The 21,268-nt window shown below is 31.6% G+C and overlaps 1 protein-coding gene and 1 pseudogene across 5 annotated transcripts in view; both read left to right on the top strand.

Moving 5' to 3' along the window:
• The window catches only part of LOC141459160 (early estrogen-induced gene 1 protein), a 166,214-nt gene that overhangs the window by 139,208 nt on the left and 5,738 nt on the right, over window positions 1–21,268 (top strand). Inside the window, exons 1-6 of one of the 5 annotated variants that reach the window (XM_074137892.1) lie at window positions 2,397–2,512; window positions 7,688–7,808; window positions 11,988–12,178; window positions 13,884–14,050; window positions 15,368–15,587; window positions 18,464–18,787. In XM_074137892.1, coding sequence (XP_073993993.1) covers window positions 7,746–7,808; window positions 11,988–12,178; window positions 13,884–14,050; window positions 15,368–15,587; window positions 18,464–18,787 — 965 coding nt within the window. In that variant the 5' untranslated portion in view covers window positions 2,397–2,512; window positions 7,688–7,745. Of the gene's footprint in view, window positions 1–2,396; window positions 2,513–2,739; window positions 3,103–7,687; window positions 7,809–11,987; window positions 12,179–13,883; window positions 14,051–15,367; window positions 15,588–18,463; window positions 18,788–20,663; window positions 20,772–21,268 lie in introns of those variants that run through there. The other 4 variants (XM_074137883.1, XM_074137874.1, XM_074137899.1 and 1 more) reach the window with 4 other exon arrangements.
• Window positions 20,451–20,582, top strand: LOC141446330 (U4 spliceosomal RNA; annotated as a pseudogene).

Raw genomic sequence — 21,268 nt, 5'->3', positions numbered from 1 at the left:
TAAAACGGAAAATCCACATTCTCTAAGATCATACAATTTTATTGTTTAAAGATATTTTTCTGCAACCATGTAGGGAAATTCTCATTACTCAATTAAAATCAGCTGTGTAATGCCCAACTTCCCACACTAGTGGGGGGAAATTCCCATTAGTGTCACTTTCCGCACAAGTGAGTGGAAAAACTTTATTGTGCTTCCTTGATATAAGAAGTTTTGTTATTAAATATTTTCTGTAAAACGTTAATAAGCTTATTTAAATTTATTTTATCTAAATAATTAAAAAACGAATATTAAAAAATAAAATAAAAATTGAAAGGAATATAGAAATAAAAATAAGACTTTAATAAATAATTAGATATTTTTAATTATAACAGTTAAAAAGGTTATAGTGTTACCTTATAGAAATTTAAAATGGATTCTAGTGATTCCTGTTTAGAAAGCACTCCTCCATCACTAAAAGAAACAGCAGAAAATGTAATAAGTAATGTAAATACGTAAGTAATGTAAATAATTGTAATATAACAATAAATGTTTATAATAAATAAATTACTTTTTGTAGACTGTAAAAATGAAATTTTTAATTTTTTTAGTTAATAAATCTAATGGTTGCAGAAAAAATATAATATTTAACTCGAGTGTAAAGCATTTTCCTCACACTCGGCAATTTGCACTTGCACTCGCCTCGCTTCGCTCACTCGTGCGTGCAAACCCTGCCTCGCGTGAAGAAAAGAACTACTTTCCACACTTGTTAAATAAATAACTATTTTTTTAAATACCACGAATATTTATTTGCAAGGGCCTCCAAAACAACTGGAGTTAGCAGTTTTTATTTCAAATTTAGATCAGTTTAAGCTCCCTTGAATTTGAAAAAATTTTGAAACCAATCTAACAGATAGGTTTTCAACAGAACATATTTTCTATTGTACCATATTTGAAACTACGCAAATTAACCTTCGATTATAAAAATAGTACCTACTTGTTTAAAATATTTCCTAACATTTTCTCAAATTTTTCAGAGTTTAGAATTTTTTTTTTTAGTGCAATTTGTAACCTTTGAAGTCCTTATTTTAAGCCAGCCTACTTTAAAATTGACTATTGCTCCATCTAAAAGAGTTTTCAATGAATTAAACAACTTGATTAACTAACACTGTTGAGTGCTCGTGAACACGTTTTCTTGTAAAACAAACGTAATTTCTCATATGAAGATAAAAGGAATCCTGGAAAATGATATGATATACCGTTTGAAAGCCCATTAAACAAGGAAACTTTTATAAAAAGTGCCAGAACCTAGGTCTGATAATGATCACGTAAGGGCTGAATGATTTTTCTTAAAAATTTCGATTCCTTTTATTTTTCCAGCATTTGGAGGAAGATTGAGGCTGTTTGGAGAATAACTTATGCTTCGAAATGGTATCAATTTTTAGAAAATTTATCTGTCTTTCTAACCGTGTCATCAGAATCGAATTCGGACTAAAATTTTCTGAGTAATAATAGTTTTATTGGAAAAAAGTAAGGATTTTAGAAAAAAAATTGAAGTGACGTCACTCAAGAACAGTGGAAAATGTGAAGTTGTCCAATAGGTTATTGAACTCCACTTTAGATGTACTACACACAGTAGGCCTGTGGACAATACTTACTGGTTCACCCTGTATATTAATGAAAGAGCAAAATCACGGTTAATGATTTAGATTGACTTATATAATATATTAATGAAAAGTTAAAATGATGGTAAGATAGACTTTGTGAAGCTCATGAAAACCTTTTGCATTATTTTATATGTACATATTATATAATTCCTACTTTTCACCTTAGTAGGGAATTAAAGTTAAGAAAAGCTATTTAGTTTTTAGAGAGGCTGGTCACGTACATGATTATTAGAATTCAGTGTGCAATGTCACTCTTAGCTGATCAAACATTAGAGATGAAATTTTACTTCAAATTAACTTTAATCTTAAGTCATTTTTAAGTCAGGTAGTTATTAGGATATTGAATAATAACTCCTGAATAAAATTTCAATTTCAGGTTAGTAACTAATAATTTTGTTAAAAATTAAATCTAAATTACCTTTTACACTTAATTTAAATAGGGGTTTGAAAAAAAAAAAAAACGTTTAAAGTTAAGTAGAATTGTTGGAAACTGACCAGAACTTACAGCTGGGAAACCTTTAGTTGACAAGTAACCTTTAGATTGTGACGTATTAATATTACTGATGTTGGAAAGTTTATAAATAAGTCATTTCTTTGTATTGTTCAGCAAGCATTGGCTTACCCAATTGTAACTGGGCATTGCATTGTATTATTTATAAATGTATTAACTTTTACTTTACTTTTCTATGATAATTTAAAAACAAAACTTGTAAACATGTGTTTTAGTTTGCATTTCAATATCTTAAAAGATTGATGAATGCTCATTTACAATATTCCTAAAGACGAACGAGGATGATGCTGCGTCCAGTATTAAGAAAACTCTGATCTTTTTTAGCTGACTGTATTCTCGCGTTATTGCAGTTCTAATGGTGGGTGTTGGTATAATTCATTTTTACAGTTCATATCAGAAATGTATGCAAAAACTATATTTATATCTTAAATTCTAATTTATTATAAAATTTACATATGATTTATGATAAAATTGGAAGTTAAATTCAACGAGAATAAAAATTTTATGATATAAATATAAATTACATTAATTTAAAAATGTTTACGGTTGTGTAACTGATGTTTATAAAAGTGAAAACTAAATTACCTTTCCAACGCGCAGATCCTGTGTTCGAATCCAGCTAGTGACCATTAGATTTTCTTTTCTTTGGAGCTTCTTATTACAGTTCACTGCCCGGTGATGGACAGTGTTATCCTTGATGAGAGAACACTTTCTGGAGGCCGGCAGTGAACTAAAAAAGGCTCCGTGTGCCCAAGTTGTTGACGCGCCTTAATTAACAATTAATCATTCACAAATCAACACACTCACTTGGGGTTTTTCCGATCAAAGGCATTGCCTACCACCACATCTTTTAGAAACAAACTCTTTGATAAACAATGAATGCGCGAGAAATATCGTACTGGAAAACATTACTATTTGAATTTAGGATTTGAATAAAAAAGTTGGACTGTAAGTAGAAAAATTCGAATATAGAATACATTTTTATCTGTTACCTTTTATCCGAATTTTAATCGAATTAATGGGAATACAAATAAATTTTTTCTGCAACCATGTAGGGAAGTTCTCATTACTCAATTAAAATCAGCTGTGTAATGCCCAACTTCCCACACTAGTGGGGGGAAATTCCCATTAGTGTCACTTTCCGCACAAGTGAGTGGAAAAACTTTATTGTGCTTCCTTGATATAAGAAGTTTTGTTATTAACAAATATTTTCTGTAAAACTCTAATAAGCTTATTTAAATTTATTTTATTTAAATAATTAAAAAACGAATATTAAAAAATAAAATAAAAATTGAAAGGAATATAGAAATAAAAATAATACTTTAATAAATAATTAGATATTTTTAATTATAACAGTTAAAAAGGTTATAGTGTTACCTTATAGAAATTTAAAATGGATTCTAGTGATGCCTGTTTAGAAAACACTCCTCCATCAATAAAAGAAACAGCAGAAAATGTAATAAGTAATGTAAATACGTAAGTAATGTAAATAATTGTAATATAACAATAAATGTTTATAATAAATAAATTACTTTTTGTAGACTGTAAAAATGAAATTTTTAATTTTATTAGTTAATAAATGGTTGCAGAAAAAATATAATATTTAACTCGAGTGTCAAGTATTTTCCTCACACTCGGCAATTTGCACTTGCACTCGCCTCGCTTCGCTCGCTCGTGCGCGCAAACCCTGCCTCGCGTGAGGAAAAGTACTACTTTCCACACTTGTTAAATAAATAACTATTGTATTCTGGGCTAAGAATGAATAAAAAAATTGATTTATCATCAATTCGATCAGAATACATAAAAAAATAATTAATTCGTAGTCGGAAGCTTAGAGTAATGCCGATTTCTGGCTGAAAGATATATATTTAATTTTTATTTTTAAAAATGTTTATCATTAGTTATTTTGTGATTTTCTTGGTAACTATACCAAAGGGAATAATTTTTGTGGGAGCCCAAAGAACTATGTGTTTGTTTTCCGCGAAAATATTGTGAAATTTTAATTTTTTGAGTTATTTGGACTAAACTTTTTTAGTACGAGAATTTGTTCCCTGGCTAATTATTATTGCTTTGTTGAAATTCTCTCAGAAGAAAATTTAATAATTCCATCAGTGTGACGTAGTCATGGAAGTTTTCCAACAGAATTTTATGTTATTAAAAGAGCGTATTTAGACCTGCACGCGTTTTGCTATTTAACAGTCTAGCAGTGCATTCTTTTTATTAGTTCATTTCTTAAAAGAAGTTATTTTGGTTAGGAATTGTTTACACATAGAAAATGGAAGGCACTTTGTGCTAGTAAACTTTGCATGCTCGCCGAGAGGGGCGCGCCTGTCTGACGCCATTATTTCAATTCCGTTTTAAACGCTTTTATTACAAAACCCTCGACACGTCACATTTAAGCAACCAAGTATCGTTAATCTATTTACTTAAAGCATGTTGTATATTCATACACGAATGTTTTAATTTAAATTTGTGTGACTTTCTGCACTTTTATCAGTTTTTTACAAGTTCAGGTCGCAAAGAAAGATTTCCGTCTCTATTATTCGGGTAATAAACATTGACTTTCTGCACTACTGTAGGAAAAATTCATTATCGCTTCGGAGCTCCAGCGATCTGGGGCGGTAACATTACACTGCGGCCGTCTAAGCCCAAACGTCATACTGAGTCTCAATCATTTAAAGTTAAGTGTATTTAAGGGTGGGCTGTGTAAGAGAAGGTTTCCTTTTAAAGGGAAAATTAATGAATTAGTAACAAGATAGATTCTGTTATTGTGTCTGATATCTCATGGCATACGTGTATGTTGGAACGTTCATGACGTCTGCTATTTTGCCAGGAGTGATGAGAAATCGAAAATTTAAAAAAAAAAAAAAACAGTTATTCGAACTTAACACTTTGCAGTTTATATAAGTTTTCTTAAAAATTTCAGCCATTTTCCTCTGAATGAATTCTTTTTTAAAGAGTTTACATAACCACAATGTGAACTTATTCTATTATATAAAACCTATTTGGATCAGTTCAAACAATTGTTCCTTACATAAATCTTTTCTGGACCATATGATTAATTTGATTCAAGAAGAAGATTATTTTGTATTAATAAATTTTTGTATTGGGTTTCGAGTTTATCTTCAGACATAACGAGATTTTTCGCTGATGGCTAAGCTACACTTGGACATAACGGACCCTTCCTCATTTAATTATTTTTATAGAAATGTAAGTAGGGTAGAGGAGGGCACATTTGAACAGAATTTACATTTTCTGTTACAGAATGCACAGAATCGTATTATTGAACCTTTTTATTTTGTTTTCTACAGAAGTCTTCTTAACAGATCTACGAGGTGTGTTCAAAAAGTAACGGGAATTTTTAAATTTCGCGGGTTTGGAGAGTCTGATTGTAAATTTTTTTTTTTTATTATGTTGGTACACATGCCCCTGAAGTACGATAAAATTTTCAGTAATATTCATTGTTTACTTCTTAAGTGGCAGCCGTTAAGGTTAGACGTGTTTTTCGAGCTTGGCGATTTTTGTTTGTTAAAAAAAATGGATCAAAGAATTTGTATTAAATTTTTGCGTAAAAAATGAAATAAAGTGTGTGAAATGTTAATAAAGGCATATGGTGAGTCTGCTATGAGTAAAACAAGGATTTACGAGTGGTATAAGCGTTTCCAAGATGGCCGCGAAAACGTTGAAGATGACGAACGACCTGGACGTCCAAGCACATCAACAACCGATGAAAACGTGAAAAAAGTGAAAGAAATGGTTATGAACGATCGCCGAATCACAATCAGAGAAGTCGCTGATGATGTTGCCATATCAATTGGCTCATGCCATGAAATTTTTTCGGATGTTTTGGGTATGAAACGTGTGGCAGCAAAATTTGTTCCAAAATTGTTGAATTTCGAACAAAAACAGCGGAGAATGGAAGTTGCTCAAGAGTCACTCAATGAAGTCGACAACGATGCGGATCTACTGAAACGTGTTATAACAGGTGACGAAACATGGGTTTACGGATATGATGTCGAAACTAAGGCTCAATCGTCCCAGTGGAGGCATTCTGGATCGCCAAGACCGAAAAAGGCTCGACAAGTGCGGTCGAATGTGAAGGTTATGCTCACTGTGTTCTTCGATTTTAATGGCATAGTGCATCATGAATTCTTGCCACAAGGTCAAACAATCAATAAGGAGTACTACCTACAAGTTCAACGCCGTTTGCGTGAAGCAATCCGAAAAAAACGCCCGGATTTGTGGCAAAACAATTCATGGATTTTGCAACACGATAATGCACCTGCTCACACTTCATTGCTTGTTCGTGAATTTTTGGCCAAAAACAAAACTTTAACGATGCCCCAGCCTCCATATTCGCCAGACATGGCTCCATGTGACTTTTTTCTATTTCCAAACATAAAGAGAACATTAAAAGGCCGTCGTTTTACAAGCATAGATGACATTAAAAGCGAATCGCTGAAAGAGCTGAAAGCTATCACAAAGATCGATTTTCAGAAGTGTTTCGAGGATTGGAAAAAGCGCTGGCACAAGTGTATTGTATGCGAAGGGGACTACTTTGAAGGCGACAATATTAATGTAGATGAATAAATAAATATTTTTTTCAAAAAACGAAAATTCCCGTTACTTTTTGAACACACCTCGTATATCAATAAAAAGTTGGTACTTTACATACATATCTATATTTTTTAAATTTAAAATTTTTGGGTCAAATGTTAATATCTGCCCCACTGGTGGGGTAGCTTTGAACACAATATAAAATAGAAAGAAATGATATTACTTTACTCTGAATCTACCTTCTATCAGTTATTTCTCTCACTAACTACATTACTTTCTCTTTTAAACCACTGAAATCTAATTCAAAAATCAAGAATGACTCAGTTCCGGGATGTTGTACCCGAAGTGTGATGGGTTTAGGAAGTTTGAACAAAATATTCGGTTTGTTGCGCTTCTTAATGTAGGTTCGGACCACTTTCCCCTTCTCTGCGATTAAACAAAAAAAAAGTCACAAACATGGACGGTGATGTTGAAATGTGCCCCCTCTCCTTCCATAAAAGAAAATATCATATCCAACACTTTTTTGAAAGCAAATAGATTTTTGTAAATATTAGATTTAAAAATAAAAATTCCAAATGTTAATATGGACTAACAATACTTACACCTTGTCCACTACAATCTTCACAATACATTTCCACCAAAACTTTTACTTCCGCCTTACAAAATATGAAATTCCTCAATTCTGACTTTACAAACAATGAAAAAGAAGGGAAACTCTGTCAATTACACAACAGGTGTACCACAAAATATGGAGAAAATTACCAATCATAAATATTTTAAATATTTGGCGAGAAATTAAAACTGTGCTCCCTCTCCCCTATGTAAAATTTCTTTTGTGTAAAATGAGTATTCTAACTCTTTGCTATGATGTAACATATTTCTAAAAGCTATAAACATACATACATACTTACATTAATAAAGGTTCAAATTTGTTTTTAATCTTCAGAAATGTAAAATTTAAATATTTATGTTACAGGGAGGAAGTTCAAGATCATAAAGTGAAGTGGGGAGCGAAATTCGAATTCGTGTGCAAGATGAGTGCCAACGCATCCACAGGAGTCTTGGATCCTTGCATGCTTAGAGTATCCGTTAGAAAGGTAACTTCTTCAGACTCATTATGCTTATTTGGGTTGTTGTTGTTGTTGAACGATTCATTGCAAGACTGTACATCATCTTAAGGATAAACCTTTCCTCTGAGAGTATCAATCGAAAAGTACTGTTTTGGTGGCCTTATCTTTGTCAAGTATTTTTGGCCTTTTTGATCATGATTGGAGTACGATTGCGTACTTTACCTCTTCATCCTTGCTCCACGGTTGTGAGAGTGGAACGAAATACGAATCTGGGTCTGAAAGTAACTACTAGAAAAAAGCCTTTCCCTTAGTACATCCTTGGGCGACCACATTAGATTACCTTAGGTCGCTATGTATCATCATTATCACACGTCAAGTTACACTATATGTAAGACGGTTTTCAAAAACATATTTTATTATTCTGTAAAGAATATAATTTTATAAATAAATAAATAAATACAAAACATTAATACATATAAATAATTAAAACAATAAAATACCTGTAAAGAATAATTAAATTACTAGTTATATTTCACCGTCGTTAAACACTATGAAAAACTGTAACGTAAACACTCTAAAATAACGCTAAACCTTCCTAGACTATAACCTAACCTTAAGGCTGTGTGGCGTTGTCGACAGCCCCCCTCTGATGGCACTTTTACATGTATATCTAGCAAAGCTAATAACATAACTTTTATCTTTGATTTAATCTGTAATAGCACGAATGTTTATTGTATCCCAGACCGGTTTTAGACTTTAATCTATCAACAGAGGTAGATAATCAGTTTGGTGTAGAGATTTCGACTTCACTCATGATACCGTCTCGCACTGCACTTGCTGATTGATAGAGGGAGGTTACATGGTGTGAATATGTGTTATACAAAATGTTAATTAATCGTAAAACATTTTGTATAAAAATAATGCATTTTTTTTTATTGATTCTAAAAGCGGTTTTGAGGCCTAGTTTCTTAAAAAAGTTACACAGTTTGTATGACTTGTTTCCGATGTAAGTAAAGAGGCGAATATATTGAATGGGTTTTGTCCTTGGTTTGGGTAATGTTTGTTTGTACTTCGTAATTTATTAATAATGATAGTAGTAGAGCTGTTATTTTAGGCTACTGTGCGAAAGGTATTGAGTTCTTGCTTATAGTTACTCGTTGCAAGAAATATGGTTTTTCATCTGTTTTCAGGTGTCTGAGGACGGCTAGTTTATGTTGAATAGGATGATTATACTGTGTGAATAATAATAGTGACAGTGGACGTGGGCTTTCTGAATATTCCAAATTCTAAGTTGTTGTCTTTTTATAGTAAGTATGATATCCAGGCAATTAAGAGTTTTATCGTTCTCAAATTCGCGTGAGATTTTTTTGTTTTTTGGGTGAAGTCTGTTTAGGTAAGACAATAATTTATAATGTCTATATCTTGTATGAGTAGTAAGTGGTATAAATAACGTACGTACAATATTATTTCATTATTTTGAAAAATTGTTTTACAATTAATTAACATTTTAAGTACGATGTAACCTTGCTCACTCAGTCAGCAAGTGGAGTGCGAGGCGGTATGATAAGTGAAGTCGAAATCTCTATACAAAACTATTAGTCTACCTCTGATAATGGATGAAAGTCCGAATTCGGTCAGGAAAACAATAAAATTGCTTGATACGACGGATAAAATCAACGAATAATGGTCCAGCAATTTGGACCTAACCTCATTTTCAACTCAACTTACTGCTGTAACAATCCAACGAGACAGACTGCCGCTTTTAGAACAAGAGACTCTTGAGATTCCTTCAGAGATGGATGCGTTTCTTTCTTATTCTAAAGAGTGGGGAGAAATGATTATTAATATAAGTTTAGAAGTAAATGTTTATCGTAATTTTAATGCAATGTTTTCCATTTACAAATATTCCTCTGAACCACATATGGTGAAGATATTGTTGAAACTGTAAAATATTTTGAAGATAAGATGCAATTCGCAATAAAAATATAAAATGGGTTTTAGAGATAAAATACACTGTGAACAAATGTTTTGGCAAATAAACTGAACATCGTAATTGCATTAAATAGAATTGAAGTCAATAAAACTTACCACTTTTTTTACAATTTAAGAATAAATATTGCCAAATGTTTTTTCGGCTTATCTCATATCGATATGTTTATATCGGAATGAGAACATATGTTATGTTGTATGCTCGTAATCGTCACAATATCATATTAAAAGATATTATGCTTAGTAAAAGAAATAGTAAGGTCAACAGCTGCCTAGAATAAGTTTTAAGGGAATTTGAAGAAGCGGTGGAGTTTGGTAACTAGGTTAACGAAGGTAAGAGCCTTCTCTTACCTTATTTAGAGGCAGCGAGAAGATCAGAAAAAATTCAGAGACCTGCAAGTCCTTAACATTTACTGGACCATCCACCACTCCTAGAGCTTTTAAAAAATTCGTTTTTCTGAGTTGTTTTAATACTAGTGTATTGTATATAGTTTTTAAATAATAATAATATTAATCAATAAAAGAGAAGGGATTATTAGCTCAGTGGTTATATTGGGTCGGCAGCTATTGCGGATTTTAAATAAGAAGAAATATTCAAAATTTTTGCTTAAAAATACAACTTTATTCAATTAGGCATTTTTCGTTTTTGACCTTTTGCCATTTTTCAGGCAGTTTCATAATTCCATGTTCATAAAACTTCTGATTTTTGCCAGCAAAAAACGAATTAAATGTGATTTTACATCGTCAGCGTCATTAAACATTTTACAATTTAAGGAGATCTGCATGGAACGAAATAATATAAATGGTAATCTGAAGGCGCAAGGTCAGGGCTATATGGTGAATGTGGCAACACATCCCAACCTAGTTCCAATAATTTTTGGTGAGTGACTAAAGATGTGTGGGACTTAGCGTTTATCATGCTGGAAAACAATACCCTTACGATTTGCCAATTCTAGCCGCTTTTCTTGAACTTCATCGCTCAATTTGGCAAGTTGTTGAACGTAGACGCTTGAATTAATCGTTTGGTTTCTTGGTAAAAGTTCAAAATGCAGAATTCCTTTATAATCCCAACAAACTGATAGCATAATCTTTTTTTGTTGAATCTCAGCTTTTGGTGACGTCTGGGCTGGTTCAACTTGCATCATAACCTTGTTGTAAACTAATCACTTTTCGTCGCCAGTGATCAGCCGTTTCAGAAATGGATCAATTTCGTTGCATTTTAGAAGCGAATCGCAGACGCTGATGCGCTGCGTCAAATGAATTCCCTTAAGCTTATGAAGGATCCATAAATCGTGTTTCTTGACATAGCCAAGTGGTTTTAATTTTTTTTTTTTTTTTTGAATGCATGTACGCGATACATTGAGCTTCTCCGCAATCACACGAGTTGTGCTATGACGATCTGAGTCGAAAATAACCTTGATATGGGCCTCATCAACTTCATCTGGACGGCCAGATCGTTACGCATTTTTCAGTGAAAAATCACCAAAACGAAATTTTGCAAACCAATTTTCATACTGTCCTTCTTTCAAGGCTTCATGCCCATATGCGGCACATAACTTCTTGTGTGCTTGCGATGCGTTCTTGCCTTTTCGGAAATAACATAATAAAATATGTCTGAAACGCGCTTCTTGTTCTTCCATTTTTTAAATTGGATAAAAACAAAATTAAATGACTAATCGATTAAATTTGTTTGCTTTGATCACGTAAACAATACAAAAGAATGTGCTAAAACCATCTATTGACAAAATACGCAATAACTTAGTTGAAAACCCAATATATTGGAAGGGACGGAGATCTCGGGTTCAATCCGGCTACAGGCCCTTTTCTCTTTCTAGGATATTCTTCTTATAGCTCACAGTCCCTCGATACAGTTTTCTTTTTAAGAGAACATAAAAATAAAGTAAAATAACAATTGCTCTTTCTTTTATTGTAGTGAGCTGTTTGTTTGGGAACTAAGGGAAAATAAGTGAAACTGTTTGTAATAATAATGTTTAATACATGAGATTATATAAGACGCCATCTTCTGAAATTACATTCAAACTGGTTAGTATTGCTGTGATATTATGGAAAGGAATTAAACAAATTTGATGTGCCGCGGATGGGCTAAAAAACCGATGCGACCTTGCATTAAATCCTAGTTGTTTCTGTCCAGTTCACGTTGTATTTTATGTAATTTTATTTAAGTGATTTATTTTGTTTTGTTTTTTTGTTTCACAGGAATTGAAAGGAGGCCGATCTTTCCAAAAATTAGGTTTTACCGATCTTAATTTAGCTGAATTCGCTGGTTCTGGGCACACCCAGAGGAAGTGTTTACTTGAAGGTTACGACACCAGAAGGAGACAGGATAATTCAATGCTTAGTCTAACTATTCGAATGAATATGTTATCTGGTGATATACTATTTAAAGTGTAAGTAATTTTAGTTAAATATATACATTAGATTATTAATGGTTTCTTCAAATTATTTAAAGTTTGAATTTACAATAATATCATAGCTCTAAAAAGGTTAAAACACTCTTGAAGTAAAAATAAATTAATAATTATAGCCCGGAAGTCGTAGTGCTTTTCTTTTAAAGTATTTTTTTTATTCACTCTCCCGTAATGTAAGAACAAAAGGCGACTAATGTTAAATAAAATTTTTACTGATGTACGTATATTCTCTTCCTTAGATTATATTATACCCTTAGATTTTCTCTTCCTAGCAGTTTCTTACAGCTCACTGTCCGGTGATGGACAGTGTTGTCTGTAACGAGAAAACACTGTCCGGAGGCCGGCAGTGCACTGAAAAAAGCTCCGGGCGCCAATAACCTTAGATGTTGACGCGCCTTAAATCATTAAAAAAAAATAATAATAGTCTTATTATATTTAAGACTGCCTCCTGGTCAACGATCAACGAACATTACATAGATTATAAATAGATTTGATACATTACTGATAAGATGCAAAAACAATAAAATAAGATAGAAGTAAACAATATAAACAAAAATAATACAAAACCAATAAATAAAAGAAAGATACTTCAAATAAGCAAAAGAAAAATAAATAGAAAATTTGTATGCTTATGTAAAAAAAATAAAATAAAATAAGATACAAAAATAAATTTAATTAATAAAAAATAAATAAGAAAAAATAACTAAAATAAATAATAATAATCTGTAGGAGCTAAATTAGACCCCTTTTAGACTATCTTAATGACAAAAAGGCACTTTATCTGAACGCTTCCTTCATTTAAAGTTAAATTAAACAGCTTTCCCCAGATTTTCAGTAATTTAATACTCTAGAACAATAAAAAGACACAGAATAGTATTTAGTAAATTTTCGCATCTGTATTATAATTTTTTAATTTTGAAATTTTAGTACTTAATTTAATTTAACGTTCTAATATGTTTTATAAATGTATTTGAACTGAATTAGCGCCTCAAAGGGTAGCCTACGAGTCCTTTAAAGAGGAAAATATCAATAGTAGCGAAAAAGTTTGGGATATTTATTATTGTTGTTTAAAGGAATTGAGTAAGCCATTTGCTAAAATCGCGGACTTCATAAAAAATTCACTAGTCGCACTTTTTAACATTGATCAATGATCGTAGTGCGAGGTAGTTCTTATAACTTAAAAGAATTTAACATCCTGTTTGTACAACTGTGCCCAGAAAAACAAAGAAGTGCCAAAGAAACACTTTCTTCTTTCAGTGTACATTATCAGGCAGAACGTATATTAGCCACATACATTGCATTGTAGTTCCCTAAGCAACAATATTATCGGATAAAGGGTGCAAAAATCCTCCTTTAAATCAATCAAACTGTCCAAAACAGTGATTTGTGAAAGCCCAGTAAAATCTTGGTGACGGAAAAATATTTAAAAGTTTCTTGTAACCCCACACCTGCTTGCCGGCACCAATACTGACAGTGTTGCCCTAAAGTAACCTAAAAGTTTGTTTAAAATTATTGGTCAAATGAACTAGTTTAAAAAAGTAAAGAATTAAGGAATAACTATAAACTTGAAGATGCCTTAATTAAAAAAAATGTTTAAGACTAATCTTAAAGCTCATACTTATAGCAGTTATTTCAAATAATTTATTTTTGATTTACAACTAATTTTTACTCTTTCGCTTTTTAGGCCATCTCCAAACGCTAAACACAAAGCTGTAGTGAGTGGAGATCCAGTACCGACGGAAGATGTAGCTGGAGTTGAGAGAAGAGACGATTTCTCTGGTGGCTCAATAGCCAGTGCTAGCTCGGGGTTTTCTAGTCTTACGAAGAAAAGGCCTCCACTATTTAATTCAGGTTATAATTATTCGAATTCCTGTGTTGTAATAGTTAAATTTTTTATTTTTCTAAAAACCTGGAATTGATTAGATTTCAAACAACCTATCAATTTTTTCTAATTATCAATTTTTACATTGACTTCTAGTTAAAATAAGTGTACTGTTAAATCCTGTCCTTCTGTGTTGCAGATCTTTTTTTAAAAAAATACTCATTCTTTAATTCTGAGTTCGTTTATATAATTCATTTTGAGTAAAAAACTAACGATATGTTCCTATAAAAAAAAACTTCTTACACAGCCGTTGTTTCAAATAAGGAAGAACTTGTTGAACATTATTTAACACTGGAGAAATCAGTCCAATCAGCAACTGCAGAGCGAATCCTTAATTAGTGCATGGAAACAAAATATTTCTCCATTTTACTATTTAAGGATTATTATTGACTCTCGGAACTGCATTGAACTGGATACCGCCAATGATAGCAATAAGTAAACAGTGTAGAACAGTGTTTATAGTTCTTTCACTTGAAGGTTATGTAATACGTATTTAGTGAAATAGTGATGCTTTTCACTTTTGGCCATGAATTTATGTTTACCAGGTCGATGCCGTTAAATCCGTCCATTTTCTTCTCTATTGGTCTTTTTCTTTAGCATTGTACCTTTTTTTTTGTGTGTGTGTGTGCTGTACGGGGAGCTGTGGCTCTCTCAACGCGCATCCTCCCCCAATTTGGAGGACCAGGTGGTTTGATTTTTTGGGTTCTCTTCCTCTAGATGGGTTGCCTTTACTATGGCTCAGAGTCCTGCCTACCCTAAAAGGAGGTAAAGGAGAGACAGGAAAATGGACCAGGAGAAAGGGGAAAAATCCTGAGACTACAGACAGTTGACTCAGGGTCTCTATTTTAGTCGCCTCTTACGAAAAGCAGAGATACTGTGGATGTTTTCTTACTTCCTATCCACAAGGAGATTCTAAAGTCTTTGATGATGGAAATAAAGTTCCCTCTCTGGAACTTAGAGTAAAAAATAATAAAAAACATTGCTCCAACCAACCCAACCATCCCGTCGAATAAAAATGAGTTTTAACCTATCTCTGTACGTTATTTTCAAAATGAAAATATAGTTGCCAACTTGAGTTGTCAAATTTAATTGGTATTTTTGGGTAGCTCTATCACAATTCATTAAATGATTGTAGTACATATTTTTTTATGACTTTTTGTTAAGAATTTTTCAGTTTTAGATGTATTAAGACATTACTTTAAAGGTTAAATGCCAGGAGTTATTTTTTTTTGTTATTAAATTATCAGTTTTTTTTTACAATTTATTTTACATTTTTTTCTTCTTAGAACTATTAAGCGGTGAAGGTGAAGAAGCAGCGTCCTCAGCAGCAGGGGTACTAGAATGCTTCCAGACACCAAGCGGCGGTGTAGCACACGATGAAGGCCTGGAATTGGGTCACTCGAGGAACTCGTCGAATACTAGCCAAATGAGTAAAGGATCTGGTTATGGCTCGCTGAATAGCCAGCACAGTCGCCAAAGCTCCAGTGGTGATTCTGGACATATCAGGTTAGAAATTATGTTTTTTTTAAATATTTATTTTTTATTACTTCTCTTTATTTTTTGTTGATTTAAAAAGACTATTGAATTTTTTTAGTTGAATGAGTGATTTTATCTGCGAAAACACATGGTCGGACCTAAAGGGCAAAACCTTCCAAGATTTTATCTTAAATAAGCCATCTCTCTTAACTAACTAAATAGTCAGCTTTATTTTGTAGCCCTTCACCAATTAATTCCTGGAGGTCTTCCGCAGTCAGGTTGTTTTGGAGTCACTAAGTAGATCGTCTATATTTCATTAGGGAACATGAAATGTTTATACGTTCAGACTTCGAAGTGTTTGTGAGTTGAGAATCTCATTCTGTTTATGGAACTTTGGTCAGTGCCCAAAACACTTTAGATATCCCTAAAATGAGGCAAGTTATGCTGGAAACGTCCCAGATCTAGTGTTTTATTTATAACATTGTTAGGCTTGATATGCAAAACATTTAACCTATAAAACATCGAAAGAACTGCCAGATGGAGGAAGAGGAGTAATCATACTAATAAATTCATTGTAATTGTCCTAAATTGGCTTTCTACATCCTTGTAAATTTGTTGAGATGTTTAATCACTGAAGACTTAATATTATTAAAATTGATTTTAAAGTTGAAATTCCAAAATAATTTCGAAATAAAGGAACTAAAATTCTCAAAGAAATATTTAGTGTTCTTCAAAGCAATCGAACTATTAAATCTTTGCTCGCTCTTTTGGAAACTGATATATAGAAATTGTGTACGACAGCAATTCTTTAACTGGATCCAATATAATTTATATTTCAACAAACTTGTAGTTTCTAAATATTAATAATCTGATTTAATTATAATGCAAATAATAATAATAGTAATAATAATAATGTCTGAAATGTTTGCAAAAACTTTAGTTATATCTCAAAGGTTCCCGGGTTCGAATCCACCTGCTGACCCTAAATTTAAAATTAATAACGTTTAGGATCAAGTTCTTAAATAAGTGCTAATGTTAAGAACATTATCAGATAAAAAGAAAAGAAAAGGACAGAGAAAATTTAATAAAATTTTCAGCAAGAATTTTTACTTTTTACAAGGCACAACCTGTAGAGGACGATGTGGGCATTCAGGCATTGTATGAATCCTGGACATAGGGGGTTTTTAGCTTGTTTTAACAAGTAATTAAAAAAAAACGCTAGGGGAACGGATGCTTTATCCGATATAAAATTAGATTTTAGAACAATAAAAAAAAGTATTCAAAATTGACTGAAACCGTTGTAATCATTCTCCAGGCAAAGTTAAAAAAGAGAAGATTTGGGAAAATTGTATAAAAATAAATAACTGATTCAAGAATGTCTTAAATCGCAGAATAGTTTCAAATCTTAGAGCAGCGTAATGTCTTATTATATTATCTCGTTTCATATAACACTAAGTGTGCAAATTTCTTAAAGATGTTTAATTTGTTTTTATTAGAAAGACTTCTTTTTTACAGGTTCAATTCTGATCGAATACTTTCAGTAGCGAATTTATAATATTAGGCTGTTAGAAGTAGCTAGTTAGGTTCATCTCAAATAAAACTAAGAAAACTAGTAATAAAATAGAAATTGACATTATTCGTTAAAATCGACTGTTTTGTTAATACTGTATTAAATTGTATTAATACAGTCAGTTTACATTTAAGATAAAATCATTTACATAAATTACGGTTAAACATTTTTATTTATTTATTTTCATTTTTTTTTTGTATAGGTGTGTGGTGACTAACTTCATTTTGGATTTTTTAAATTAATTTTTTGCATGTTTATTGTTGAATGTACCACCATTTAATATCATACGTATTGTTAAAAACATTTGAAATGTGAATTTCTTTATAAACAACAATAACAAATATAAAGCACGTCTTGCATCCAAAACAATTTTGCTAGCATTTTCGCTGAAAATGCTTGTTTAATATAAAATTGTATTAAAAAAAAAAAAAAATGTAAGCAACGTAGCAGATTTTCATCATACATGATAGAAAAATTCATTTTATTTTATTTTTTTTATACTACTTACTAAGCATACAACTGCTAAATTCTTTGATTTGGCATGTTTAAACAATTATTTTTTTTTCAGAAGAAAATAAAAAAAAAATAAGTCAAAACTATTTTAAATTACTGTTTGAGGGCGATCTTTTTTATAGTTTCATACATTTTCTTGCCCATTTTGAATGAATAAAGCCCTGTATTTAAATTCGCGAAATGTTACCTTATATACTGTTAGGTATATTAATTATCTTGTATAAAGAAATTTTAAATCTACAAGCACTGAATCTCTTTTTGCTACAAATCTCATATTTTTGATGTTTTGTTTTCTTAAAAAAATTATTTTTTCAAATGTGAAATTGTAATATTAATTATAATGTTGTTAATCAGTGCACCATTATGTTTACATTTATATGTGTACTTTTTATTTTATCTGTTTTAATTTTTATTTTATTTATTTCCACTGTAATTTTTTAATGATAGCGTTAATTACTGGAAGATTTCATGATTTAACTAGTAGGACTTAAAAATATGTTTTTTGAGATTGCTATGAGTAATTTAATTAAAGTAAATTCAAGTTTTTATTTTAAATAAATTTCAACTTTTAAAAATTTAACTTCTTAAAGCAATCAGAAGTGTATGTGTTATGGCAATAAGAAAGAAATAATACATCAAGCTGTTTGTAGAATTGATTTTAATCGGGCAGCGAAGGTTGGACGTGCTTCGAGAATTTTATTGCTAATTCGCATTTCTTTTTGATCTTAGTAATACTAAATAATAGATTAAAACTCATGAAATCTTCCAGCTAAAGAGCTAAGCTGACGAAGTGTCTTAAGTGAAATGTATGTGTGCACATCAGGTCACCTTCTTGGCCAGTATGGCACCCAAGATTGGAGCCGCTTCCTGCAACCCCTCCCTCCCCCTTGCCGACATCCACACCCAAGTTCTGGGGCTCACCGCTGGTCCGTCGCAACAAGACTCCGGCTAGTCCGCTCTGCACGCCCAAGAGTGCCGCACCCACAACTGGCGGTGGTATTACCTTCAGGTTTCCTCCATGGTCTGGCCCATCCCCTAGGGCTACTTCATCTCCTGGACTATTTTCTGTTCCCACATCCCCTTCCTACACATCAATACCTACTTCTCCTCTTGCGACACGTATTCCTGCTCAGGAGTTACAAGACAGGTAAATTGAACTTGTCCTAGCTCCGCCTTCACAGCTAATTGTCACATTGGTTTGTTTTGGGTGAGAGGTGCCATGACTGGGCGTTTTTCTGCTTCTCTCATTTTCATCTGTTGCGCATGTTAATCTAATTAAAAGGATAATTCAAAATTTGGGTGGCAGTCTACTAGCCAAAAGTATCGCTTGGTTTTTAGTGTGTATAAATCAATAACCTTTCATCTTATGTACGCCCACAACACATTTTACATAAAATGTTTGATACATACTAATGGTGTTCTCTTCTTTCAGCTTTTTTAAAAACATAATCTTTAATTTTCTGTTAACATGATTATTCATGTTATATTTTCAGTATATAAAATATTTTCTGGTGTGAGTAGATACTTTAACGGGTGAAGTGAATTCATGTTTACTAATAATTACTAACTTGATAAACAAAATCATTCGAAATTTTCGGCCAATCAAGTACGAGTATTATAAAAATATTTGCAGGAAGGACGTTTATTCATAATTTAATTAATATATTTTTTTTTCTTTCCAACTTTTTGAAACTTCTTTCTGAATTTTTTTTTATAGGAATGGGTTCCAAAATTTACTTAATAGTTAATTAGCATTTAAGAGCTAATGTTGCTAAATTTTGTTATACAATAAAATTGAATGATATTAGTTCATTAGTTTATCTAAACCTTGTTTTAAAACTAACCTTGTGTTGTTACAGTATCCAGTAAACTTTTTTATTCATGATTTTCTATTTTATTATCTTTTTAAATCAACTTGATGCCTTATTAGTGTAGTTGTATGTGGGCTTATTATGAAGCTATTGTTGCATATCCTCATTTGTAGAAGAAATTTACAACACCCCTAGTCCAAATGATTTAAGTAATGTTCTAAAAAAAGTGAAGTGATAAGTAAATAGAAGTGAGAATTTTTAGTGGATTTTACAGGTTGTTTTCTATGATTGAATGATGGAGTTGTGATCCCTGTTTAACTCAAATATTTTACAATTTTCTTAAGAGTTTTTGGTTGACGACTTGAACCCTTTAACAACCTCTCCATTCTCACAATACTGCAGTTGATTGTGCAGATTTTGGTTTAGCGATGCAGCAGACAAACTGCAGCTCAGAACAAATTCAGTTATCTACACATTCTGTATACTTTTCAGGCGTATTCAATTTGATCCAACTATAAGGAGCCCTTAGGTTGAAGTGTATTGTGTTTATATCACTTCTCCTAATCAAAGTTACTGCATTGAGTTCGCCTTGAAAAAAGAAACGGAAACAAAATTTTCGCCTTACAATGGCGAAACCATATTTATTTTCAACCATAATTTAAAGCATGAGCTAATATCTATTTGTAATTATTACCTTTGTTAAATTCTAATGTAAATTTTAAAACTCAGAAGTAGTTAATTATGAATCCAGTGATCCCTTTTTTCTTATTTAAATGTCTTTAATGGTGATTTTAAGTTGGGTATTAATTTGTTCATTGAATTTATTTTTAGGATTGTCGTTAACTTTTTATATTTAAAAAATAATTACAATATTTTGAAGATATCAAAAAATATAAAAATTACAATAATAAAATTATATGAAATTAAAATCTAAATTTAAAAATATTATTCGCATTTGTCTATGTTGGCTAAACTTGTGAATTATTTTGGCAATTTTACACCTTAAAGCAATGGCAATATCGTAACCAATGAAGGCCTCCTGAGGTGTGATTATTGCTAGTTGAAAACTTTGAGGAGCTTTAATTTATTTTTTCAGAAAATTGGTACCTATTAGTGACGTATGACTATTGTATTAACGTTTTGAGAAAATTATCATCCAATTAATCGATCCATGCAATAAATAGTATCCAGTATAAGCTTTGATTATTGTAGGGGACTGAGGAAAGTGTCAGAAAGCTGTAAACTGTCTCTAGTCAGTGGAGAAGACACGTACGAGAGATTAGACGAATTACCACTGAGTCATACAAGAATAGTACACATGTATGTGATACTGTGCACCCTAATAGTTCTTGTCCGTACTCTTATTGTGTGTAGTATTGTTTTGTAAACTTTGTTTTTTATTTTCACCTGAATAAAGATGCCTTCCTCAATCTTTTTACTGCGTTTACTTAAAGAACTCTATGTTAAATAGTTGACTTCATTTTTCTTTTTCTTTTAAAGTTTCTTTCATTTCTTCATATTTTATGCGTAGCTTAGACATAATTTTATTGATAGAATATGTAATGCACGTTTGTAGATGAAGTAGAAGTTTTCTTTAATTTTATCACTTAATTGTATATTTTATTCTGATGCTTTCTTTGATCTGGAGCTTTGCTAATTATGACTTAAGAATTATTTTCCTTTGCTTTTTAATATTATTGCTGTTCTCGAGCTTTGGCGAAATTCGATTTTTTGAAGTAGTACGTAATTTATATAGAAAGGAAATATTTGTACGTCTAAATCTTTTGTAAATTATTTGTCTATATTTAAAATACTAT

This window comes from Rhodnius prolixus, unplaced genomic scaffold, assembly GCF_049639745.1.
Source record: "Rhodnius prolixus isolate KJV_2025 unplaced genomic scaffold, Rpr scaffold_1, whole genome shotgun sequence".
In the NCBI taxonomy this organism is placed as follows: Eukaryota; Metazoa; Arthropoda; class Insecta; order Hemiptera; family Reduviidae; genus Rhodnius; species Rhodnius prolixus.
Note: the sequence above shows the minus strand (reverse complement) of the source record. Positions and strands in the feature narration are given on the sequence as shown.